At 48.5% G+C, this 25,965-nt stretch overlaps 1 protein-coding gene across 2 annotated transcripts in view; it reads left to right on the forward strand.

Annotated features, from left to right (window-relative positions):
- Positions 1-25,965, forward strand: part of Adamts17 (ADAM metallopeptidase with thrombospondin type 1 motif 17) — a 147,824-nt gene that overhangs the window by 8,215 nt on the left and 113,644 nt on the right. For both annotated transcript variants that reach the window (XM_070043144.1, XM_070043145.1), the window contains exons 3-4: positions 487-652; positions 20,314-20,486. In XM_070043144.1, the coding sequence (XP_069899245.1) occupies positions 487-652; positions 20,314-20,486 (339 nt within the window). The remainder of the gene's footprint in view (positions 1-486; positions 653-20,313; positions 20,487-25,965) is intronic.

Raw genomic sequence — 25,965 nt, forward strand, 5'->3', positions numbered from 1 at the left:
GAGCGAGAGTATACCTTACCATTTTCAAAAGTCAGAGTCTCACTATCACAATCTGGCCTCAAACTTAATATATGTATCCAAGGTAGTCTTCAACTTGCTCTGTAGTGTAGGCTGGCCTGGAACTTGAGATCCTCCTGCATGTGTCTCCTGAGTGCTGGGATTGTGGGCGTATGCTACCATGCCTGACTCAAGTGGACTTTTAGGAGGATAGATCTTAAAGTAATTTTTTAAAATGAAGTTTTAAAGAAATGGTATCTTTTATGAAAGTGGGCTTGGAAAATGGGGTCTATGGATGAGAGTTCTGAACACCTACCTCTCTGCTGGGCCTCTGCCCCCAAAACCTCTCAATATAACTGCTCAGCGGGATGTTGGTGGGTAGATAAATCTGAGCGGTTCAGGAAGATGTGGATGACCCACCGTGCTGCTGTTGGGCTGCTGGGTAAATGTAGGTGACCCATGTCCTGCTTTCCTCTGCTTTCCTGGCAGGTGGGCCTCATCCAGTTGGGGCAGGAGCAGGTGCTCATCCAGCCCCTCAACAATTCCGGGGGCCCGTTCAGCGGACGAGAACATCTGATCAGGCGCAAATGGTCCTTGAGCTCCAGGCCATCTGCCGAGGCCCAGGAACCCGAGGAGCGCTGTGGGGTCCTGACAGGTGAGTCGGGGCAGCAGCATGAGTTGGCCAGGATGTGCTCAGCCTGCACCTTGGTGTGGCCCCGGATGTGAGTACTGAACCTCCTCACCTCCCCCTGTGTTGTTCGGAGGTGGCGATGTGTTCTGAGACACGCTTTCTTGGGTGACTCCGTTGTTGTGTTAACGCCGCTGTTACTCAAAATGTGAAACCACGATGACGTATGTGACTGGGTGGGAGAATTTTGCGAAGCTGCCATTGGCATGTGTGGTCCCTTATTGTCCCTAAAACATAGTTGTTTAGTACATGATTATATTTTGGAGGCATTTAGTATCCCTGAAGTGAGTTCCTCTTCTGTGTGTGTGCATGTGCTTGTGTGTGTATGCGTGTGCACCAGTCCTGGTGCTTGAATTCTAAGCCTGGACATTGTCCCTGAGCTTTCTTTGCTGTAGGCTAGTACTTCTGAGCCACTTGAGCCACAGGTCTGCTTCCAGCTTTTATTTGTGTGTGTATGGTTAATTGGAGATAAGAGTTTCACAAGCTACAGACTTTCTTGCTGAGCTAGCTTTGAATGGGGATTCTCAAATCTCAGCCTCCTGAACAAGGAGCTAGGATTCCAGGCATGAGCCACTGGCTGCCATTTCCTTTTCTATGTGTATTTCTTTTGTGCCCCTCCTTTCCCCTCTCTGAGAAACCCAGGATTTCATTCATGCAAGGCTTTGATTTTACAATCACAAGTTGAGCCTGTAAAAACCCTCAGGTTGGCAGCAGAGCTCAGAGGACCACTTAAGCTGGTTAATTGGAGACAAGAGTCTCACAGACTTTTCTGCCTGGGTGGACTTGGAACTTGATCATCACATCTCAGCCTCTTGAGTAGCTAGAGTTACAGGAGTGAGCCACCTCTGCCTGGCATTTTCATTTACATCTTTGGCATATATTAGCCACTCTAAGTTTCTGCACTGCTCTCAGTACTGCCTGGGATTTCTTAAGGGCTGCGTTCTCAGTCTTGGCTGCTTGTGGATCTCAGCCTGTGAGCTTTAACAACTGCTCAGACCTGGATCCTGCCCACCCCAGCAGCTTTAATTGGACTGGGGTGCAGTTCAGGCACCTGGTGATGGAATAGCTCCCTAGACACTGCTAACCTTATGCTGGTGTTGAATATGGAGTCTGAGTAATGGCACCTGTGGGCCATTGGAAGTGGGATTTCTCAGGTAAGACCTTTCCAGCAGGGCCACACAGTAAAAGCTAGGAGAAACACCTTTTATTCTGTGGCTATCAGAAGCCCAGTGTGCCTGTGACAACAGGAGCAGATAATGGGATGTTTGTCTGATGATCTGCTCCCTTCCCCTTTAGGGAGGGATAGCCAGAATCGCTGACAAAATGACAAATGTGCTTGTGTGTGCATTTTTTTGTATTGAAGGCTGGTTTTGATGCTTTTTTATGGCAGTACTGGGGCTTGAACTCAAGGCCTAGGCACTGCCCTTTAGCTTTTTTGTTCAGGGTTGGTATTCTGTCACTTAAGCCACAGCTCCACTTCCAGCTCTTATTTTTAGTGACTAATTAGAAGTAAGAGTCTCACAGATCTTCCTGCCCAGACTGGGTTAGAACTGTGATTCTGAGATCTCAGTCTTCTAAGTAGCTAGGGTTATAGATGTGAGCCACCAGTGTCCAGCATTGAGCTCTTGGCTTTTTTCACTCAAGGCTGGTACTCTGCCATTTAAGCTACAGCTCCACTTTGAGCTTTTTACTGGTTAATTGGAGATAAGGGTTTCATGAATGCTTTTGCCCACACTGGCTTTGAACTGAAACCCTCAGATCTCAGCCTCTAAAGTAGGTAGGATTATAGATGGGAGGTACCAATACTTAGCTTGAGGCACTTTTTGATAGTCTGGTTTCTAATGAAGGGAACAGGATGAACTGAGGAAGGGTTAGATTTAATAGAAGCTGAGCTAAGAGCAGCCAAGTAAGAAAATTCTGGAAAATGCTGAAATTGCAAAATATAAGCTCTCCTTTTTTTACCCTCCCCCAAATCTGACATCAGATTGCTTTGGATAATTAAGGTATTGTACAAACCAGGCTGCCAGCTGGGCAGGGACACAGACACTGAGAGAGGATGAATATATTCTGTTGCTGTTTTCTGTTTTGCATTAAATACTCAGGGAACATTGCTCTGTTGAGAAAGTTCTTTCAAGTAGCTTAGCTAATTAGTCAAGTAGGCTGTATCTAGTTTGGATTAGCTTGGAAATGTTGGGAGTTCAGAAACCAGGAGAATTAATTGACTGGGACACGGCAAAGTACATTTCGAAGTTCCCTAGGCAGATTAATCAGATGCATCCAGGGTTTCCCGTGGGAACGTAGCCTTTCTGGCTGGACTCGGTGGCCAGAATTGATTTCACTGTGCCCTGCTGTTGATTGTATATTACACTAATACTGTCCCTGGCCCCCACCCCAGCCCCAGTCCCAGCCTGGAGGCCTCGCTGGCTCGTGCAGGTGGCAAAGAATCTGACAAATCTTCCCCCAGGAAGAACAGAACTTACCTGAGAGTTAAACCTAGATGAGCTGCCATGTTGTCTAATGTCTTGTGTCTAGACAGGATTGAGGCTAGAAGGACGGTCATGGTCAAAGCCACTAGGGCCTAGCTCTTGCATATATTTTCATAAATTTTTTATTGTGAAAATACTGTACAGAGGGGTAACAATTACATGGGCAAGATAATGAGTACATTTCTTATCAAGCATTGTAGCCTCCTCCTTTGTTTTCCCTTCCCATCCCTTCCCATCTTCCTCCCCCCCCCCGCCCCGCCCATAATATTTTTATATGAACTCCCAAAGTGGTATTTTAAGTATAATTCCACAGTCAAGAGAAGGGACAGTCACGTTAGATTGTGTGGCTTTTAGCATCTGTGAGATTCCAGCTTAGTCTACTAGGGCTTCCGTGATGAAATGCCCCAAGCTAGGGTGCAGTGGGGGGCTTCCACCACAGGAAAAGCACTTTTTACTTGCAGTTCTGGAGGCTGAAGCCAGAGACCAAGCAATTCAGAGTTGTCCCGTATGATACTCTGAGGGAGACCCTGTGTCAGGCCTTGTCCCTTGGCCGGCAGATGACTGCCCTATCCTTGTGTCCTTCACTGGTCATCTGTGTGTCTTGTCTGTCTCCATGTCCATGTCTCCTCTTCTCATGAGGACACTGGCCTTCCAGGATTAGGGCCTGCCCTGGCGACATCAGTTTAATGCAGTTATTTCTAGGAAAAAACAAAAAGTGTCCGCCAATGCAATTGCGTTGTGAGGTTGCTGAGAGCTGGGAATTGTTTTTCATCTTGGATGCAGAGGGTCTCTGCCTACAGGGACCGGGCAGTTAAGTTTGAAACATCAAGTAAAACATAACACAAAGCAAAAACTGGACTCCTGAATTCTCAAAACTTCTGCATGTGAATATCTTGCCTCAGGACTTCCTTCTTTTTTGAGAGAGAAATAACCATGCCACTATCCCATCCATGCCTTGTGCATATCTGACGTCGTCCCCATTCAGGACTGCCACACCGATGTGTTGCTGGGGCTTGAAGTCAGGGCCTGGCACTCAAACTTGGCTTTCTTGCTCACGGTACTCTTTCTTGAGCCATACCTCTGGTCTGGCATTTTGCTGGTTAATTGGAGATAAGAGTCCTACTGGCTTTTCTGCCCAGGGTGACTTAGAACTGCAATCCTCAGAGCTTACCTTCCTGAGTAGTGTGGCCTGAGCCACACATGCCCAGCTCACTTTTGGCTTTTTGGTGGTTTAATGGTAGAAAAGGGCCTCACCGATTCTCCCTGGCTGGGCTGGCAGGAAAAAATCTCAGCCTCCTGAGTATTTAGTGATGTCATCTTTTATTCTACAAATAATCATAAATAAGTTTTATTTATGATTATGAGGTAAATTTTTATCTCCCAGAATTTCTTTACAAATTATACTTCTTTGTCTACTGATTTGGAGACTGTGTCCCAGACTATATTTCTACTTGATGCCTTTTTATAGCTTTAATATCTCTGCTGAGATCTCCTATCATTTTCATTTATCAAGACCATGTTTTCTTTTAAATCTTTGAGAATGCTGATAATAGTTGCTTTAAAATTCCTGTCTGGTAGTATTAACATTTTTGTCTGCATTGATTGTCTCAAGTTACATTTTCCTAGTTATTCCTACATCAAGTAATTTCAGACTGTGCTCTGAATGTTATAAATATGGTATTGTAAAGAGTCTGGAATCTATTCCTCTGAAGACCATTTTACCTGGAACCTAATTTTGTTGGACATAAACTAGAAAATGTTTATCTTGGGCAGCAGCACAACTCCTGGTTCAGTTTATCAGCCCTAGCCAGTCTGTGCCATGTAGGGGGTCAATCCAGAATGTAGGTAGAATTTATATACAGAATCTGGGCCCCACCCCTGAGGTCTCTCCCTTCCAGCATGAGTTTCCCGTCCCAGAATTGCTGTCATCTCTGCTCTCTGGTTCTGTAGATCGTAAGCAGCATAAGCCTTCTGTTGGTATATTTTTTTGTTTGTGTTTTGCTTAATTTAACTATACCATGTTTTCTCATTGCTTCCGTTTGTTGTTGTTGTTATTGTTGTTGTTGTTTGCTGTTACTCTTTCCTTCATTATAATGCTGACTGGATTTTCCTTAATCCCCTTTCACCAAGTCTAGAAGTTCCACGATCTAGTACAATGTTGTGATTACTGCTTTTGAATTCCACATGCACACACGTATGTATTGGCTGGCTTCTGAGGCTGCAGATGGCTCAGTTGCTGTTACAGATAAGGCGTTCCCCGTACACTTCTGGAATGTGTTGGTCTCCCTCTCCTTACTTGGCGTTGGGTGAGGAGATGATGTTAGCCCTTCTAGGTGGTTCAGAAATGCAACGTTTTATTTATTATGGTTCTGGAGGCTACATGCCTAAGATGAAGTCTTAAAAGGAAGGCACACTTGGCTTGAGTGTCTGCTTCTCACAGTGATGTCCTCTCACTGTGTCTTCACGGTGTGGGAAGACGGGGGGGTCACCTGAACCTCTGTGTGAGGCACTTAATCCCCCTCACCAGGGCCCCTCTCAAACCTCCCCCTCCTGATGCCCTCCCATTGGGAGTTAGTTTTCAACAGATGGATTTGGTGCGGAAACATGTCCAGAGTGTAGCAAGTACATGCAACTGCATGTACACTTTACTTTGTGGTTGTTGCTCACAGGGCCTGAACTCAGGACCTGGGAGCTGTCCCTGAGTTCTTTTTGCTTGAAAATAGCATTCTCCCCCTTTAAGCCACAGCTCTACCTCTGGCTTTTTTCTGTGATTAATTGGAGGCAAGAGTCTCACAGACTTTCCAACCGAGGCTAGCTTTGAACCATGATCCTCAGATCTCAGCCTCCTGAGTAGTTAGGTTACAGTTGTGAGTCACTGGCTCCTATCTCACTTTTTTTCCCCCTGTCAGTTGTAGGGTTTAAACCTGGGCCTGGGCTCTGTCCCTGAGCTCTTCAGCTCAAGGCTAGTGCTCTACCACTTGAGCCACAGTGCCACTTCCGGTTTCTGGTGGTTCATTGGAGATGAGTCTCAAGGACTTTCCTGCCTAGATTGGTTTTGAACCGTGATCCTCAGCTTTTACTCTCCTCAGTAGTTAGTATTACAGGTGTGAGCGACTGGCACCCAGCTTTCCCATCTCACTTTTTAAAAATTTATATCTGGGGACTTGACTCTTATTCCAGAAGTATTCGTTTGTATGTATGTATTGTGATTCTCAAGGTGTCACAGATCTGGCTCATGTAGTTTTAAATATCAGACAGACATAGCATTTTATGTAGGCTTTTACAGCATTCATAGACACTCATGTGATTTTCCTGCTTAGACATGTCAACATAGCATATTACGTCAGTCATTTCCTAATATTTTGCCAACCTTAAATTCCTGGATTAAATCCTGCTTGGTGTGGTGTTTTATTTGCTCAGCGTGATGTTGTATTCTCTTTGTTAATGTTTTCTTAGCTCTTTTGCATTCATGGTCACATGAGGTGGTCTTGGAGCTCTCCCTCATGTGTGCCGTCTTTTCCCAGCTTAGGAATTAACAGTACATTAGCTCCTTGAGGAATGTGAAGTCTTTTCTTTATTTTCAGTGTTCTGGAACAATCTGTGATCCATCCAGGTTGTCTAGTCACTGATGGTTTGATACAGTCCCTTCTGGAAGCATCTCAGTTTTTTCTTTTCTTTTCTTTCTTATTTTTCTAGTGTGGGTATATGACTAATTTTTTTTTTGTAACCTCTCTGTTTTCTTTCATAAAAATTGACCTGTATTTCGTATGGAATCACTTTTGGTAAAATGTATGTTTCTAGCAAAATCCATTGAGCTTTTCTAGTGTAAGAGACTCTATGTATGAAATAATTATTATTTAACACAGTTCAAACTAGATTGCAAATTCCTAGGTCATAGGGCTTTTGGTATACTAAAGATATACTGTGGCTTCTGGCTTCTGGCTTCTGGAATGGTCTTACTGGATGGCTATTTGGCTACTCTCCATATACATTTTGGACTTGGCTAAGTCAGATGCCACCAGGGATCCTACCTGGTTGTCTCACTTGTCTTCTGAAATCCTAGAGTGCTTTGTCTACGTGTTTGAGTGTCACATTTTTCTTTCATCATCATCATCATCATCACCATCATCATCATCATCATTATCATCAATATTATTGACCACAGTTATGCCCAAGTACTCTGGCTGGAAGGCAAGACTTGGGAACCAGTTTCCTTACTCTGCTTTAACAAGTTACCACACAGTTAGCAGCCTGAAACAACCCAAATGTCTTCTCTTACTCTGGAGATCAGGAGTCTGAAATCAGTACAAGTGTGAATTGCACCATAAACCCAGAGTATCCGCAAGCCTTTGGTTCCTTCTGGAGGCTCCTAGAGAGAATCCATTCCCTTGCCTTATTCCAGCTCTAGAGGCTGCCCGCATTCTTTGGCTCCTGGCCCCTTCTCCATCTTCTAAGCCAGCAAGGAGACTTTCTCACGCTACATCACTGACAATTCTCTTCTGAAATTGAATTTCCCTCTGCTCCCCTCTTATGCAGACATATCGGGCCTAGCCAGACAATTCACAATCTTTAATTACATCTGCAGAGTCCCTATGGCCATGAAAAAGTTTTTTTCCTCCCCCTAGATTCTGGGGATTAACATGTTGACATCTTTGCAGGGAGCCTATTTCAGTCCATAACTATACTTCCTTTTTTCTTCCACAAATTGAAACATTGCAGTTACAGTAAGTAGTCGTGTGTGTGTGTGTGTGTGTGTGTTTGTGTGTGTGTATGTGTGTGTGTGTAGGCACTTGGGCTTGAACTCTGGGTTTTGGTGCTGTCCCTTAGCTTTTAAGTTCAAACCTGATGCTCTATCACTTGAACCACAGCTCTACTTCTAGCTTTTTGGTGGTTAACTGGAGATAAATGTCTCACTACTTTTCCTGCCTGGGTTGACTTTGAACTATTAATCCTCAGATCTCAGCCTCTTGAGTAACTAGACTTATAGGTGTGAGCCACTGGTGCCTTGCTAATTTTGTTTTCCTTTTCACATTTTGCTGTTGAACATTTTCCTCTGTGAGAATCCAGAAGTACCACATTAAACTTTTTTTGAACATTGAAAAGAAATGCTCAAACTCCAACACTGAAAGAGAAAAGAAAATCGACTTTTTTTTTTTTCATGTGTGTCTGAAACCTTTTTCCCACATACAGTTCCGCCAACAGGAACTGGACCAGAAGCAGTGTCGTTTCTCTCCCTCTCCCTCCTCCCGCCCTCCTAAGTCCTCCCTTGGACTCTTATGCAACATACAGCCATCCCACTGCAGTAACTCAAAGCAGAGGAGGCCTCCAGCTTAAATAGGAAAATCTGCCTTGAGCTGCAGACGGATCAAGAATGCATAGTTTATTATTTGAAATGAACCCTGGCTGGGGCTAGCCAGGTGGCTTAGGGAAGCTCCTGGCAGCTGGGCCAGCCTCAAAGGCTGAGGAGGCCTGTGGCCCCAGGAAACACCCTAGTCAACAGCTGGGTGAACACATGGCTGGGGTGCTTGGCTTGGTATTTCTAAGAGGTGCTGGGGGGTGGAGAGCAGGCCCTTGCCAGCTCTCTGAGAAGTGTCTGATTTTCGAATCATCAGTATGGGAGGGAGCAGGACGGAATGTGTGACAGAGCAGAGGAGCTAGAGCCGGGCCTTCCTCCCAACAAGAGGCCCCAGGCCAGAAAATCCACCCCAGGCTCGGCCAGGCGAATAGAACGGCTCTTTTTAAAGAAATGGCTTTAGTTTGCATTTTCCTCCTCCTGCAATACAGTCTAGCCTTCTCAGTACACTCATTTCTCCTGGAAAAGCCCAGCGAAGTCTCCTCGGGACCGGCTGCTGGGCGATTTCCAGCTTGCAAATGTGGCGGGGGTTCATTTTGCATCGTCGTCGTCTTTCCAGGCAACGGGCAATTTCTTGTGCACGACCAGACAGGGAATTTGCTTGCTGGAACTGGTATGGGGTTGCACAAACTACCCCTGGGCCGAAGGAGCCCGGATACCTTTCTTAATCCATTAGCAAGTCATACATCAAACTTCCTGTCACTGGGGTTTGGACAGAGCTGGACAGTGAAGCCGAGGAGAAAAGCTCAATAAAGCCAGAGTGTTCCCGCCCAGTGAGGCAGAAACTGGCAGCATCTTTGGTGGTCGGCTCCAGGGGTGGTGTGGCTAGAAGCGGGGACCAGCTGTGAAGGGACATGGTCTCTGCCTGCCATGGAGGAGGCACTGCCAGCCCTGTCTGTGCTTAGATACATGGGGATGCTTTCTGGGGATTTGGGACCTTTCCTCTCTCTAAGGAAAGAGCCATTGTTTAGAGCCAGAGCTTACAATCTGGGGTCTGGTGGGTCTCTCAGAGTGTTCCTGCTTGGCCTGTGGGAATCCCACAAAGGGAACGAGCCATTCTTTATGTCAATATTTATAGAAAACACAGCTTATATTCCCAGAGAATAAACTTACCCACCACTGCCCGAGGCTGGCTGTTGATTTTTCGTTTTCGATCCCCTTCAGCCCTGTCTCTTCCCAGGGCTGGAGGTGGCGGTGGGTGGGTGGGGGGGGGGGACACTGTGCTCCAGGATTGGAGAGGGTTTCCCACCTGCTCTGTCCCCAGGTGTTAGCTGAGTCACACGGGGCCCATCCATCAGCATGTTGGGGCTGGGTACTCCCAAGTGCACTGAACCTGAGACTCAGCCTCTGTCAGGGGCCTGCTGGCCGGCCTCTGGGTTGGAAACTGCCTTCTTACAACAACCATGGGTCTTCCAGCCACGGAGGAGGATGTGGCAGCTTGGAGCTGTGCCATGAGCCCCAGTGAGCCCCAGTGTTGGCCCTGGCTGGCAGGTGGCCAGCTCCAGAGGGCACTCATTTTCCCCTCCGTGACAGACACCTCCCCGTGTCTGTCTCAGGATTCCTCTCTGTGTACAGGTGAAGGCGGGTAGTGGTGTACACCTCCACCCCCAACATGGTAGGCAGCTGTCAGAACCAGACAGAGTCACACACAACCCCAGGCAGGCCGGACAGGGATTGAGGGCTCTGGAGGCTGTGGGAGGAGGAGCTGTGGGGAAGTGCTCCCTGGGCATGAATACTCGTGTTCCCCATGCAGCTCAGGTGTGAAGGGATGGCCCGTGCCATGTCCTCCTTTAGACTTCGCCCTCATACCAGGCTCCTTGCCAGCCTGAGACACCTCACAGAGCCAGGTAGAGAGGGGACTGGGGTGTTTGGGAGACAGAGATGGCTCCGTGACCATCTCTGTGACTCTGTCAGGGAGTGAGGAGAGCGTGGCCTCAGGCAGGCCTGAGCCTGAGGCCCAGCGCAGTCCAAACTCATTGATAGGTCGACTCCAGACCATCACTTCCTGTGAGATTACTGGGGAGACTCAAACTCAGGGCTGACCGCTGTCATGGTCAGTGGTGGAGGACCCTTGGGGAGCAGCAGCAGAAGGCCTGTGGCTTCTAGCCTTGCTACAAACAAACAAAACCCCCCCCCAAAAAAAACAGGATATCTGCAGTGCCTCAGTCAGCCCTGTCCCTGCCAGCAGATTGCCCTGTGTATAATCAGTGCTAAATGATTATTGAATTTGGGGGATGTGGTGAAAAGGAAAGACTAAGACCAGGGACTGGAGGCCACCAATGCAATACAGCTTCCATACCTTAAATCTAACCAACACATCACCTGGCTCCAAGGTGTGCCAGGTGAATGAGACAGGTCCCCAGTGCTGGCCTCCCCGAGTGAGTCCACGCTAGATTGTGTTGGGGACAAAGTAGGTGGGAGAAGAAGCCAGAGCAAAGTTGGATGACAAAGCCCAGAATTCTGCTTTCCCATCCCACCACTTTTTTATTTTTCATGATTCCAGAGCCGACGGGGTAGAGTTGTTGAAGATCTTCTAGTTTCAGTAATATTAAAGAACAGTTATCTAGAATCTTATTGCAATACTGGCTGCCTAAAAAGGCAGGCCAGTTAGCAAAAGCAAAAAGAGCCAGAAATGGCACACAGTTCAGAAGGAACACAGCTCTCACTGAATTACTGCCCATGTGTGTCACAGATACTTGATTTCTTAGCTGTCTGCCAACTCACCTGTCTTGATTCATGTCAGGGGCCTCAGATTGATTGATTGATTTTGTCGGTTGTGGGGCTTGAACTCTGGGTCTGGGTGCTGTCCCTCAGCTCTTGAGCACAAAGCTAGTGCTCTACCACTTGAGCCACAGCCCCGCTTCCAATTTTGTAAGTGGTTTATTGGAGGTAAGAGTCTCACGGACTTTCCTGCTGGGGCTGGCTTTGAACCGTGATCCTCAGATCTAAGTCTCCTGAGTAGCTAGGATTACAGATGTGAGCCATTGGCACCTGGTAGGGGCCTCAGATTTAAAACTGGCCTTCCACTGTCCCTCATGCAGTTTGGGGTGGTCAACCTCCAGCCTCTTGTGTTACAAACCCCCTGTGCATCATTTACAGCTGCTATGTAAGGTATTTTCTAACAACTTTGGCCAAGGCTATATCGCAGGGCCTCGTGCTGGGCGTGTGTGAGTTGTCTGTGTACATGAGGTGTGGTCGCTCATCGATGTCATCGAACAGTTGTTTATAAGGTGGGATTTTTGTCAAGCAAATCAGGCTTGAAATGAAGTTGATGAAGTAAGTTAGGCCTTGGAAGGAATCTGGAATGAACCCTTCCATCGAGGAGAGGAGTCACTGGCAGGATGTGCACCAGCTGCTCAGAATGTACTTCTTGGTTTATTGTTGTGTTTTTTTTCCCCAGAAAAATGACAGCTGTTGGTCTAATTTGGGTGGTGGTTGAGTAACAAGGGCATTTGTGTGTGTGTGTGTGTGTGTGTGTGTGTGTGTGTGTGTGTGTGCAAGAGTCCCTGTGTAACCTGGGGGACAGCTGTGTGTGTGTGAGAGGATCCTGGGAGGGAGACATCAGCGCACACCTGGTTCCTTGCCAGGATCTGGCCTGAAGTGCCCAGCTGTTCCCATGTGTAAGTCTGTGAGGGCCAGCTCCAGCTGGATAAACACGAAGGAACACGGGAGGCAAGGCAGGGGCGCTGCTCAGGGCCCTCTCCCTCTCCAGCCTCAAGCTAAGACCAGAAAGTAAAAACAGTCTTGTGGGAGAGGCCGATCAGGTGAGCTTTGTCGTGACTGGACACAGGCTTTAGAGCTAAGCGCTGTGGCTGGGACTCTTGCCCACTTGTACCTCTGTTTCCCTTTGGGCTGAATTCTTAGGCAGCCTGCTATGGTTTGGGTATGGTTTATCCCCCATGGCTTCATGTCCACCTATGTTATTTAGCATGTCAGCGTTGGCAGACAATGGTCCTTAAAGGGGCAGATATGAGGTTAGGTTACTGGGGGAATGTGTCCTGTAGAGGGAGATGTCATTCTTGTGAGACTCTAGTTTCATTCTGGCGTCTTGTCTCTCCCTGCTACCTTATCTTTGCTCCTCGGCTTCTACCATCGAGATGCTATCCACCAAGAGAGTCACATGAAAGCTATGTTATGCCCTTAAACCTCTATAGCTATGACATAAACTGTTTTCCTTTATAACATACCCAACCTCAAGTGTTTTGTTTCCTTGAGAGGAAGTAGACTGGTAGCTACAGCCTCTATGTCCCTGGTGCCTGTACTTAACCACACAATCATTACTTTCTTCTTCTTTTTTTCCCCCTGTCAGTCCTAGGGCTTGAAATCAGGGTCTGGACATGGTCCCTGAGCTTTTTTGCTCAAGGCCAATGCTCTACCACTCTGAGCCACAGCATTACTTCCAGTTTTCTGGTGGTTCATTGGAGGTAAGATTCTCTGAGACTTTCCTGCTTGGTCTGGCTTTGAACCATGATCCTCAGATCTCAGCTTCCCGAGTAGCTAGGATTTAAAGCATGAGCCACCAGTGCCCAGCTTTGTAAATGGGATTACTTTTTCTAGTGAAGAGCTTTCTGGAAAGGTCTTATTCAGAGTCCTTTAAGGGGGTGGGAGATGTCTGATGGTGACCTGCCAGGGAATCTTATGGGTGCTGGAAGAATCCCTGATGTTCCAGTGGTCTGCAGGTCCACAGGCATGTTCATTCCCTGGCCTCTAAAGAGTACTAAAGGATTGTTTCCTTCTTTCCTTTGTTGATTTATTTCATCCTCTCATTCAGTTATTCATTCAACAATGTCTGACACCTCGTGCCTTGGGTGGGATGTGCAGAGGTAAGAAGTGTTTCCCATCTTTGTTTCCCCCCCCAAACCTGGCAGCTTGGGGAGAAAGGAGAGAGGGCCCAGAACCACAGGTTTGCACGATGCCTAGGGGGCTGGGGAAGAACTAGAAGACTGGCAGTGGCAGTGTACTTTTGTGTTAAAGCGATGGAAGTCTGGGTTGTTGGCGCTATAGAATGTTCTGGGCCCCTCTTGATGGTGGGGGAATTGAATTTCTGAGCTGTCTGCAGGCTTTTTTTTCTGACTTGTCAGAGATGAAAGAGATCTGTTAAAAGCCACAATACCCAGGATCCTGATGGGGGATTCCAGGTGCAGCGAACACAGATTTCTTTACAGGCTTTTGTTTGTCCTGTCTTGTTCCAGTTGAAACTTGAACACATTCATTAATTTTCCCCCCCGAGCTGTGTATTTGTGGAATGTTCTCCCCCCCGGCCCCATCAATTTAGAAGATAAAGCTGTCAGGCTCTGGTAGCCAAGGTTCACCTTCTAGCCACTGATGGGGGTTTAAAATGGTGGTAATGCCAGGCACAGTGGCTCATACCTGTCAATCTAGCTATTCAGGAAGCTGAGATCTGAGGATTTTAGTTTGAAGCCAGCCTGGGCAGGAAAGCCTGAGAGACTCTCCAATTACCCACAAAAAAAACTGGAAGTAGAGCTGTGGCTCAGGTGGTAAGATTGCTAGCCTTGAGTAAAAAAACGCTAATGGCCAGCACCCAGGTCCTGAGTTCAAACTTCAGGACTGGCATAAAAACAAACAAAAATTGGTGCTGAGTGTGCTTGATAATTCTAAGCAGTGGTGGTTTTGTTTTATTTTGTTTTGCATTTCTGAATATATCCCAAGCCTCTGCATGGTGCGCTGAGATCCTTGTCCCTTCCGTAACTCGGGCAGCCAGGGATCCGGGTCCTTCTTCCTTTAGGCTGGGAAGAATATGTTTTTGCCTCAGTTGTTTTGCCTCAATTGTGCCCCCTCTTCCACCAAATGTATACATCAAAGCCTTAACACCCAGTACTTAAGAATATGCCTGTCTTTCAGTTAGGAGTGTTCTAGAATTGTTGAATGGATACCATGAGGAAAGGCCTTAATCTCCTTGATTGACATGTTCATGAGGGAAGATTTGAACTCAGACATATATAGGGCCTGTGAAGGCCCAGGGAGAGAAGATGGCCATCTTAAACCCAGGAGGGAGACCAAGAGGACACTCTTCATGGTCCCAGTGTGGGCCAGGTCGAATCCTTCTATTGAAACAGTCTCAGTGTCTCTTCCTCAGTAAGACTCATTTGCAGATTCCATTCTCATCCCCCTCTCCTTTTTGGTGCCTTGATCTCAGAACTGTGTGGTCTTGCTTCTTTTGCGCATAGCTGGTGCTCTACCATTTGGATTATGCCTCCAGTCCTGCTTTTTGCTGGTTAATTGGATATGGAGCCTCACAGACTTTTCTTCTTAGTCTGGCTTCAAATCTTGATCCATCCAATCTCAACCTTCTAAGTAGCTCGGATGACAGGTGTGAGCCTCCAGCACTGGATTTCCTTATTTCTTTTCTGTGGTGGTGTGGCTTTACTCTTTCCTGTTCCCCCTCTTGTCCCTTCCCTCCATCTGACCCTGGCGTCTGTGTCATCTGTTGGCCATGTATTCCCAATATACTTGCCCAGTCTAGGGTGTTGATAGAGGACCCAGAGTTTGCTTGGTTTTCCTCCCTCCCCTGGGACAGCACCCAGCCCAGGGCTTGTATAGAGTTCAAGAGTGAATAACTGGTCTTTCCTCAGCAGGCGGGAGGTAGGTGAGGCAGCCTTGCCCTTCCTTCCTGGTCACTTGTGGAACTCCAGTGGCATCTGCAAATGTCACTAAGAGGGGAGAGCAGCAGGAGCCCGGTGAGGCTGGCAGTCCCCTTCTACACTTGTGTGTCCCTCTCCAACCCCACCATCTCCCGTGCCTCCTTCCAGCAGCTTCCCCGGGCCTCCTCCCCAGAAGTCTCCATGGTTGCCCTATTTTGTCACCTCTCAGATGTGAGCTTGACCCCCATCATCGATCTGGCCCTCGCCCCCATCCTTCCTTAGACTCCAGGGCTCAGTCTGTGCAAGCCATCCCCCTTGACATCATTTTGCCTGGTGCCTTATGCTCTGCTCATCTCTTTGGATGAGGGCCCTCCCCTGCCCTCCCCGCCCCGCCCTCCTCTCCTCTCCTCCCCTCTTCCCAGCCCACATGGCTGGCCTATCTTCCCTTGGGTGCTTCAAAACACCTGAAGCATACCTAAGTCAGTCCCACAATGCTCCTCTTCACCCCTGGCCTGTGCCTGTCACTCAGCAGCCGGTGTTCCCATGTGTCAGGAAAGCCAGGGCCCCCTCACCAAGAACCACCCTCATGGCCCTCCCCTGCTCGCTTAAACAGCCCTGGTGTTTTTAGTCTCCCTGTCAAGTTCTTCCAGAACCCATTCTCTTCTTTCCACCTGCATTGTCCTTCCTTGTCCCTGCCCAGGCCAGTCCACAGCAGCCAGAGCAACACAATCAGCACCTGGGCCCTGGGTGGCCTCCCTCTGCCCCTAGAATAAAGAAGAAGACCCCCTCACCATCCTCACCACACTTCCTGGTTCTCTGCCTCTCCTGCTTAGGCCTCCCTAGTGGCTGCCACTACACCACTCTTGACTCCCTGCCAATTCTAGAATATTCCCTGGTGTCCCTGCCCTCCCTGAGGCCTATGTCTGTGCTGTTCCCACTACACCCAATGTGTCTCTCCCATACACTGGTTAACTCCTTTTTTTGTTGTTGTTATTGGTTAGTTTGTGTTGAGGATCTTGCTTTGTAGTCTAGGCCAGCCTTGAACTTACTTGTAGTCTTGTCCAGTCTCAAACTCACAATCCTCCTGCCTCTGCCTCCCAACTGTTGGGATTACAGGAGTGTGTCACCATGCCTGGCCCCACTGGTTAACTCTTTCATGTTGACCTTTCCTTGGGAAGCCTCTTGAACCCTCTGGCCTGGGTATGGATAGCACTTGGTTGTTGCACCTAAGTGACTTGGAGGTTTGGTCCATAGGGTGGTGCTGTTGGAGTGTAGGGGGGTGTTGGAACTTTTGGCGGTGGGGCCTAGTGGGAGGTCTTTAGGCCATAGGGGCATGTCCTGAAAAGGGATTCTGGGCCCCCAGACCGGCCTCCTCCTTTCTCTGCTCAGGTTGGAGATGTGACTGATTCATAATGCCACCATGTTCCACTCTCATAGAACAGAGCTGATGAAGGCACTAGCCTTCGTACTGAGAGCTAAAGGAACCTTTTCTCTCTAGAACGTCAGCCCTCTCAGGCATTGCAATGCAGCTGTACAAAGCTGATTAGTTCACCCCATATATAACTTGTAAATTGAGTCCCCTCTCTCTCTCCCAGCACTGTCTACTCTATTTATTTATTTATTCATTTATTTATATTTACTTTTTATTATAAATTAATAAATATACAAAGTGGTTACAGTTATATGTCACATAAAGAGTACATTTCTTTCTGGACAATGTCACCCCTTCCCTTTCTCTCTCTCAGTTGTCTATTCTTTCTTGCTAGGCCTGGGCATTCCTATAAATTTTCACTAATTCATCTCATTTGGTTGTTGTCTGCTCCATGGCGATATCACTAGAGTGGCCATGCCCAGCATACGTGGGTCCTCAGGAACTATTTGCTTGCTGAACAAATACAAGTTATCCCATAGGTAGTGGTCCTGGGCTATATAGTGTCCCATGGAATCTGACCTCAGGTGGAAAGGTCCCTGGGGACCGGCTCTGTTCTATCCTAGGACACACAGAAAAAGTAAACCTTCTTTTCCACCTTTTCTTTTTAAGGAATCTGCATGGAAAAAAAAACAAACCCCAAACTATGGTCTTTATAAAAATGAGTTGGCCTTGGGGAAGTTATTTAAGGAATTCAAACTTGGAGGGTAAAACTTACCTTTTCCCTTTTTGAAAAAAAAAAAAAAGAAAGAAACACCTCAAATCTCTCCCCCAAAAAAGGAAAGACCATTATTTTTTTAAAGATGTTGGATTTATGCAAATACCAAAAGTGTCACCTGCCTGGGAATGCTGCTGCATGCTGGGGCCCCCATTTTCCATCAGGAAGGTGGGTTTTCTAGGTACTGGTTCTCTAATACTGGAAGTATCCGTAGACTGTTTCTTGGAGCCTGATAGTTTTCACTGGGACGCACCGTGTGTGAGTGTATCATGTGCATACTTGAGACCCGGACCCGGATACCCACAACTAGCCCACTGCTTGCCTCAAATCCCGTCCTCCAACCCCGTCAGACACTGTCTGCCTTCCTGGGTGTGGCAGGGGGGTAAGTCGTCAAGAAATCTGGAGCAAGCTGGGTACAGTGGCTTATACTTGCAATCCCAGTAGAGATCAGGAGGGTCACAGTTCAAGACCAGACAAGGCAAACTGTTAGCAAAACTCCCATTCCACCAAACAAGCCGACTGAGAAGATGCATGCCTGTAATCCCATCTGCGCGGGAGGCATAGATAGGAGAGTTGTGGTCCCAGGTTAGTAGACAAATATGCAAGACTCCAACCTGAAAAAAAAAGATTAACAAGCTCTAGCCTGAAAGAAAAGATTAAGGGTGTGGGAGTGTGGTTCAAGTGGTAGAACACCTGCCTAGCAAGCCCAAGGTCCTGAGTTCAAACTCCAGTACCACAAAAATAAATAAATAAAACCCAAACAAACCCAGAAAACTATGGCCACATTGATGCATATTTCTGTCACAGACACCCTGTTTGCCCGTGTCTGTTGGATAGTGACTGCAGATCAGCTGATGTCTAAGAAGTGGGGACAGAGAAGCAGCAGTGTGGGGGATGGAGATCTTTCCATGAAGTGACAGCTCCACGACCCCCAAGATGGGGTCCAGGCGGGTGTGTCTCTGGCCCAACCTCTGGTGGGAGTTCCATGACACCTGTGGCTTCTGAGTTGAAGCAGGCAGGTAACTGGTAACCAGGCACACTGGGCAGGGGCTGCGGTGCCCTGGCTGGGCTTGGTGTGGCCAATGGGGAGCGCCTGGAGGGGCCAGGAAGTCCCAGGTGGCAGCAGCTGGCACCTTTCACAGGGAGAGCGACCCACACTCAGCTTTCCAGCCCGAGGAGAAGCATGTGGCTTTCCTATTTCTTACCTGTGCAGAAAGCCACCCAAGCTTTGTGGTTTAAGCAGCAGACTTTGTGTACCATCATGTTTAATATCTGCCCCTGAATGTAATCATCTGACAGCTAAATGCCCATCCTCCAGTGTTGGGATTTACAACCAGATTCCCAGCAAGATATAGACATTCTCCACGCATTATGGACCTGTCTGCCCCCTCACTCCCTCCCTTCCCCTCTCCCTTCCCTCCCTCCTTTCCTTACTCTTTCCCTTTCTTCCTTCTTTCTTCCTCCTCCCCTCTTCCTTCCCTCCCTCTTTCCTTCCTTTTCTTCCTTCCTCTCCTTTTCTGCTTTGCCTTCATTCTGTTTTTCCTCCTTCCCCTTCCCTCTTTGCTTCCTTTCTTCACTTCCTTTGCTTCCTTTCTTTTGCCAGTACTGGGTTTTAAACTCAGGGTCTTGGACTCAGCCTTGCTTGCTCAGTAATACCCCCTTGGGCCACACCTCCAGCCCTGCTTTTTATTGGGTATTTTGGTCTTACAGGTTTTGGCCCTAGCTGGCTTTGAACTATGATCCTCCATATCTCAGCCTCTTGAGTCACTAGGATTTCAGGTGTAAGCCATGGATCCTTTGCTAACAACTCCTTTTCTTCTCTCTCTTTCCCCTTCCTCCCTCCCTTCTTTCCCCCTCTTCCTTCTTTCTTTCCCCTTCTCTCCTCCCTTCCTCCCTCCCTCCCTCTCTCCTCCCCTCCCCCTCCCTTTCCTTCCCCTCCCCTCTCCTCTTCTTTCCTAGTCTGGGGGCTTGAACTCAGGGCCTGGGCACTGTCCCTGAGCTCTTTTTCACTCAAGGATAGTGCTCCACCACTTTGAGCCTCAGCGCCACTTCCCTTTTCTGATTGATTTTATATAAAAGTCACGTGGATTTTCCTGACCCAGCTGGCTTCAAACTGTGTTCCTCAGATCTCAGCCTTCTGAGCAGCTAGGTTTATAGATGTGAGCCACTGGCGTTCACCTTGCAACTTTATTCTTATATTAGTTCTAATTTACCTTGCATGACAGTAGGTGGCTTTAAGAGACGCAGTTACACACCCCTCGTCCACAGGACCTGTGCCTATGGCAGATACCAGGGCCGTGCAGCAGGGTGGTAGGTGGTGCGGCAGGGTGGTGCAGCTCCTGCAGTGTTAGTATCTGTGCTCACTGTTGGAGTCAGGGGACGTGCAAACTTTCTAATTAGTATTTAGGCCTCAATAGTTCACAGCAGTAAAAATTTTATGATCTGGTATGATTGGGAATTATATGCACACATGTGAACACATATATACATGCATGTACACACACACACACACACACACACACACACACACACACACACACTCTGAATCCCCCTCCCTAAGAGGAGGAAAGAACAAATTCACAACTTAGCCTGGATGAGTGCCATGTTTTAAAAAAAATCATTCTGTTATTTTCTTTGTACTCCTTTTGTATTTCAGTGTTTTCCCATTCCTGCTTTTCTGTGTGCCAATGAATGTTTCCTCACCGGTGACTCTAAGCATGGGTGCTGGTTGGTCAGCCTCCCCAGGGATGGGGCTGTACTGTTCCAGTTGTTCTGGGGGAGGGGAGGAGTTGTGTGGGGGAAGGGAGGAGCCCCTTTCTTCCCTGGGGGGGCTTCTTCTCTCCAGCCCCCTGGCTGTGTGCTTCTGGAAGGTATAGTCTGTGTGAGCCCCGTTTCTGGCCTCCTGCGTCCTTTCCCTGGGTGCCAGTCTTAGCTGGCTCGGGTCAGAGCTTGGCTCTCTTGGGAAGGCTTCTGGAAGGCCTCCTGCAGAATGTTTGGAGAAAAGCACCAAGATCGCACAAACGTCTCCATCATTTTCTAGAAAAGAAGCCGGGAAAGGACAGGCTACCGTCGAGGGACTGGCGGGAGCGGAGGAACGCCATCAGACTCACACAGGAGCACACGGTGGAGACGCTGGTGGTGGCAGATGCCAACATGGTGCAGTATCATGGGCCGGAGGCCGCCCAGAGGTTCATCCTCACTGTCATGAATATGGTGAGTGGGGTTGGGGATACCAATGACCAGAAAACAGCCCCAGCATGTCCCTGTTCCCAGGGAAACACCTGCAGGGGTCAGCCAGGGACTATCCTACAGTATTCTAGCTTTGTGCAAAGGCAAAGCTGAGCCAGACAGGAAGTGCTGCCATGGCAACCACCATTCCACTTCCTGCCCACGAATGTGGGTACTTAGACACCCCAAGCAGTAGTTGTCTTTTGTTGTGGCTGGCTGATTTCCTGCCATACAGTCCTCAAGGTTTACTCACGGTGTGGCCTATGTCAGTATTATCTTCCTTTTGAAGGGTGAGTAATATTTCAGGCATCATGCTTTGTTGTACTGGGACATCAGTGCATACCATTCGGTTCCTTCTATCTTCTGGGTGATGCTGGGGTTTGAACGTTGGTTCTTCATGATTCAGGTGCTGGAAGTTAAACCCGCAAGTTCATCTGTGGATGTTTTTTGGAAGATGAGGAAGCCACATGGGTGGAGCCACCATCATGGTATAAGAACTGGAAGAGCCAGCACCAGGTGGCTCATACTTGTAATCCTAGCTACTCAGGAGGCTGAGATCTGAGGATCACAGTTCAAAGCCAGCCTGGGCTGGAAAGTCCATGAGACTCTTTTTTTGTTTGTCAGTCATGGGGCTTGAGCTCTGGGCCTGAGCGCTGTCCCTCAGCTCTTCAGCTCAAGGCTAGCATTCTACCACTTGAGCTACAGCACCACTTCTGGTTTTTTGGTAGTTTATTGGAGATAAGAGTTTCATGGATTTTCCTGCCTGGGCTGGCTTTGAACCGCGATCCTCAGATCTCCACCTCCTGAGTAGCTACGATTACAGGCATGAGCCACCGGCGCCTGGCTTTCCATGAGACCTTACTCTTTGTCTCCACTAGAAAACCAGATGGAAATGATGCTGGGCTCAAAGTGGTAGAGTACTAGCCCTGAGCAAAAAGAGCTTAGGGAAAGCATCTAGGCCCTGAGTTCAAGCCCCGCCCCACAACTGACAAAAGAAAACAAAACCTGGAAGAGACCTGAGCTACTAAGCCTCTGTGTCTCTCCATGTGACCCCATCACTGGCCCTCACCCAGGCCAGGCTGATGCTACACTAGCTCCTGGCCTGGTTAAACTTATATTCTGTATAAATGACCCATGCTGTGGTGTACAGTTAGAGTAGTGCAAAACAGATCGAGACAACTAGTTGGGAAGATGGTGCTATGAACACGGGTTTGGGAATATCTGTTTGAATCCAGGCTTCCAAATTGTTTGGGGATATACATCCACAAAATAGCTTTTGTTAATAGCTTTTTTTTTTCTTTGGGTGGTGTTGGGGTTTGAACTCAGAGCTCTACTGCTTGAGCTGTACCTTCAGCCCTTTTGTATCTGGTTCTTTTTAAAACAGGGCTCCATTGTTCTACTAGGATGGCCTAGACCTTGGTCCTCCTATTTGTTTTCCACTGCATGTGAAATGGCAGGCGTGAGCCTTCACAGGCCCAGGTCTTTCTGTTGAGCTGAGGCCTCACAAACATTTTGCCTGGGCTGACCTGGAATTTCATTCCTTCCCATCTCAGCCTCCCATGTACTGGGATGAGAGGTGCATGTCACTGTACCTAGCTACTAACTGAGGTGAAATCTTGTAAACTTTTTGCCCAGGGCAGCCTTATACTGTCATCCTTCCCAGCTCTGCTTCTGTAGTAGCTGGGATTACAGGTGTGAGCTGCTGAGCTCAGCTTTTGGTTAACTTATAATGGTGTCGGACCCTGGTTTCTCAGCTGTTCTGGTGTTCTTCATTTATATAAGCCCAGGTCTTCCTGGCCACTGGCTGACGATGGGCTGCTCTTTCTTTCCAGAGGAAGCCCACGGGAGAGCTAGGGAAGGGGAGGGAAGGGGAGTAAGGAAGGGGAGGGCAGGGGAGGGCTGGTTCTGCCACCAGCCTCCTCCACTGCAGTTAAACTATGCAGGGCTTAAGTGCACAGAGTAAACATTCGTCACATCCACCAAGGTAGTCATATAGCAAAGCCTCGACCTGGATAGTTGCTTTAGTACTTACCTGGGCACACAGAGGCCTTTCATCACAGTGGAGGGAGGAGCAGAAGATGGTCCACAACATTCCCTGCACCTTCCACCCCATGTGGGCTGTGGGGACTGCAGGAGAGGACAGCAAGCCCCACGGCCTCCAGATCCTGCCGCTGTGGGCAGAGTTGGGCCACCCACAGTACACAGGGTGTGCGGTTACCACTGTATATGTGACACAGGCCCAGGACACAGCTCCACAGCTTCATGTGCTTGGGATTTCTGGGGGGATCAAGGCCAAATGTGAATGCAAGCAGGGCCTCTGGACCCCATCTCCTCACCCCAGTGACATCTCCCTCCCTTCTAGACCTGGAAAAGCAGGTGACCGGCAGCCACCCTCCTTCAATCCCCTAAATCCAGAGTTAGGACATCCAAAGATTTCTCTCTTGCTTGGGGTGGTTCCAGAGGAGGCAATGGCACAACCAGAAGGGGCTGGCCAGGGAATGGGCCCTGGATTATGGCCCTGACATTAGACCCACCCCCACGACTGGGCAAGCAGGAGCAGGACAGCTGCATCTGGCTCCCTCTCTAGGATGAAGGCAGCCCGGTCTCCCAGCCCTTCTGGCTGGGAAAGGAGTCTTGCCAGGCCAGGTACCACCATCTTTCTGACATATCTGGCCTTCGGTGGCAGGGGCCGGTGTGCATGCTCTTCTGCCTTCCTGCTCTCCTGGGTACAACCCAGATAGGCTCACGCTTTGTCCCCCGCAACGGGTGGCAACCCTGTGCCAATTGTGCGTCCCATGTCAGCATCGCCCAGGGGCCTGGTGGGCCACCTGAGGGAATGAGGAAGGAAAGAAAGGGGTGCTCAAGATGCCCAGCCCTGAGTTTAAGATGCTGCTTTGCACCTCTGCCACAGCCCTCACCATCCCCACTAGATTTTCTCATTTGAATTTTATAAGGAAGGAAATGGTGGCTGTGTGTGTGTGTGTGTGTGTGTGTGTGTGTGTGTGTGTGTGTGTGTGTGTGTGTGTGTGTGTGCGTGTGTGTGCGTGTGTGTGTGTGTGTGTGTGTGTGTGTGTGTGTGTGTGTGTGTGTGTGTGTGTGTGTGTGTTGGTGACGACAGTGTGTGCATGACAGGGGTAAGGACTCTAGCCCAGAGCTCCCGTGTGGACTTTCCTTGCTCTCCTTCTCCTCTCTGGGCTGATGGCCGCTGTCTTGGACTAGATAGCTCTGGGGCTTGAACTTAGGGCCTGGGCACTGTCCTTCAGCTTTTTCATTCGTGGCAGGCACTCTATCACTTGAGCCACAGCACCACTTCCAGCTTTTTGGTGGTTAATTGGAGATTAGCATCTCATAGACTTTCCTGCCCAGGCTGGTTTTGATGCTTGATCTTCAGATCGCAGCCTCCTGAGCAACTAAGGATTTACAGGCATGAGCCTCTGGTGCCTGGCCATGGCAGGAGTGTTTTAAGGAAGAAAACTGCAGATGGAGACAGGTGTTGCAGACAGTGGAAAGCCTGGGTTTGGGCCGTGAGCTTGGAAAACAGGACCACTCAACAGACTAGGGTCGTTCTCAGCTTCCTTGACAACCATGCTGTGGAATGAAAACCCTGGAAGTGCCAGGCAGGCTCTGTTTAGAGGAAAAGCGTCATGGATTCCACTCAATTAGCATATGAAACAGACAATAAGTCTCTCTCTGGTGAACCCTGAGAGTAGTATAGTATTAGGGTACATACCGGTTTCTTATACTCCAGTGGGTGTTGCAACCCCAGACTTGTTTATTCAGAGGGTCTGATGTGTGCATTTCCAATGGTGGTGGGGACCCCCCTCCCCCAGGCACTGTGCCTGTACAGGAATGTAGCCCTTCCTGATGGGGAACCTGGGGGCTTCCGGCCACCCCTTGACAGGCTCTGGGTCACACAGGTAGGTGGTGTCCTTAGGAAAGTCCTGCCTATCCAGGTGAACAGCTCCTCCCCTCCTGTCCCCACCACTTGGCTCCTTCTCTGGTCCCTGTTTCTTGTGCTCCCCCTTCCCCGCATCTCCCAGCTGAGAGCCCTAGTACATATTCAGCAGTTGGTCTGCCTGCTCCACACCCAAGATGCCACAGAAATATGACCAAGGCAGCCAGAGCTGGGTACTGGAGAGAATTTTCCAGATGCCTACTGTACTGTTCCTTGCCCAAGAAGGTGTCTCTGGGACACTGTGTGGCTTCTGCCTCCAGGATGTCCCTTGCGCGTGACTTCCTATGGGGAAAGGGGGCTTGGGTCACACAGCTTTGAGATTTGTTTCTTATGCCTTACAGCAGTGGTGAGAGGTGGTATGGCTCGCCTGGCCTGGCAGAGGGGCCTCGGGACCCCCTGTGCATCCACACCGCCTCACCCTGGGTGCTGAAGAGCTTTGTCAGGCACATAGCAGCTTACCCGTGGGGCCAGGCTCCGAGACCTGCTCTTTGATGGGAGCTTCCTTCCTGAAGGCTTGCTGGACAGTGTTTATTGAGAGAGGATGCTTTTAAAAGTTTAGTTATGCCGGGTGCCAGTGGCTCACACCTGTAATCCTGGCTACTCAGGAAGCTAGGATCTCAGTTCAAAGCCAGCCTGGGCAGGAATGTCACCAGTTAAGCACCACAAAACCGGAAGCAGCTCTGTGGCTCAAGTGGTAGAGTGCTAGCCTTGAGCTGAAGAGCTCAGGGACAGTGCCCAGGCCCAGAGTTCAAACCCCAAAACCGACAAAAAACAAACAAAAAACCCCATAAAAACAAGCAACAACAACAACAAAAAACTTTAGATGTGACCACTTAGGCATCACAGAAAACTGAGTAGCATTTTATTTATTTATTCTTTATTTATGCTGGTTCTGGGGCTTGAACTCAGGGCCTGGGCACTGTCCCTTAGCTTTTTTGTTCAAGGCTGGTGCTCTACCATGTGAGCCATACCTCCACTTGTAGCTTTTTGCTAGTTAATTGAAAATAAGTCTCCAGATTTTTTCTGTCAAGGCTGGTTGGCTTCAAACTGTAATCCTCAAGTCTCAGTGTCCTGAGTAACTAGGATTATAGGTATTAGCCACCGGTGCCTGACTGTGATGTAATTTCTTTAAATCTACAATAATCTTATCATCTTTAATATTCAAATAGGGTGGGTATTCCAGACATTTTTTAGTTGCTTTATTTTTTTATTTTTATAGGTGTTGGGATTTGTACCTGGGGCCTTTTGCTGTTTCCAGCCCCGCCACACAGTCTAGCTTTCTACCAAAACCCTTGTGTAGCTTGAATTTTCTCCCTCCTGACTTCTCCATTCTTTTGAATTTTTGAGTTTGGAAGTAGAATTTGCCAGTTTGGGCCCACTCATCATGTTAAATATTTGAACTGGAGCCATTGGGTGGTTCTAGAAATATCAAAGCAAGCAAAATAAAATCAAATCTGTGTGTTCCGCCTTCCTCTGACATAGGAGATAAGAAAACCATGACTTCAGAAT

Source organism: Dipodomys merriami, unplaced genomic scaffold (assembly GCF_024711535.1).
Source record: "Dipodomys merriami isolate MVZ:Mamm:240054 unplaced genomic scaffold, mDipMer1.0.p SCAF_33, whole genome shotgun sequence".
NCBI classification, from domain to species: domain Eukaryota; kingdom Metazoa; phylum Chordata; class Mammalia; order Rodentia; family Heteromyidae; genus Dipodomys; species Dipodomys merriami.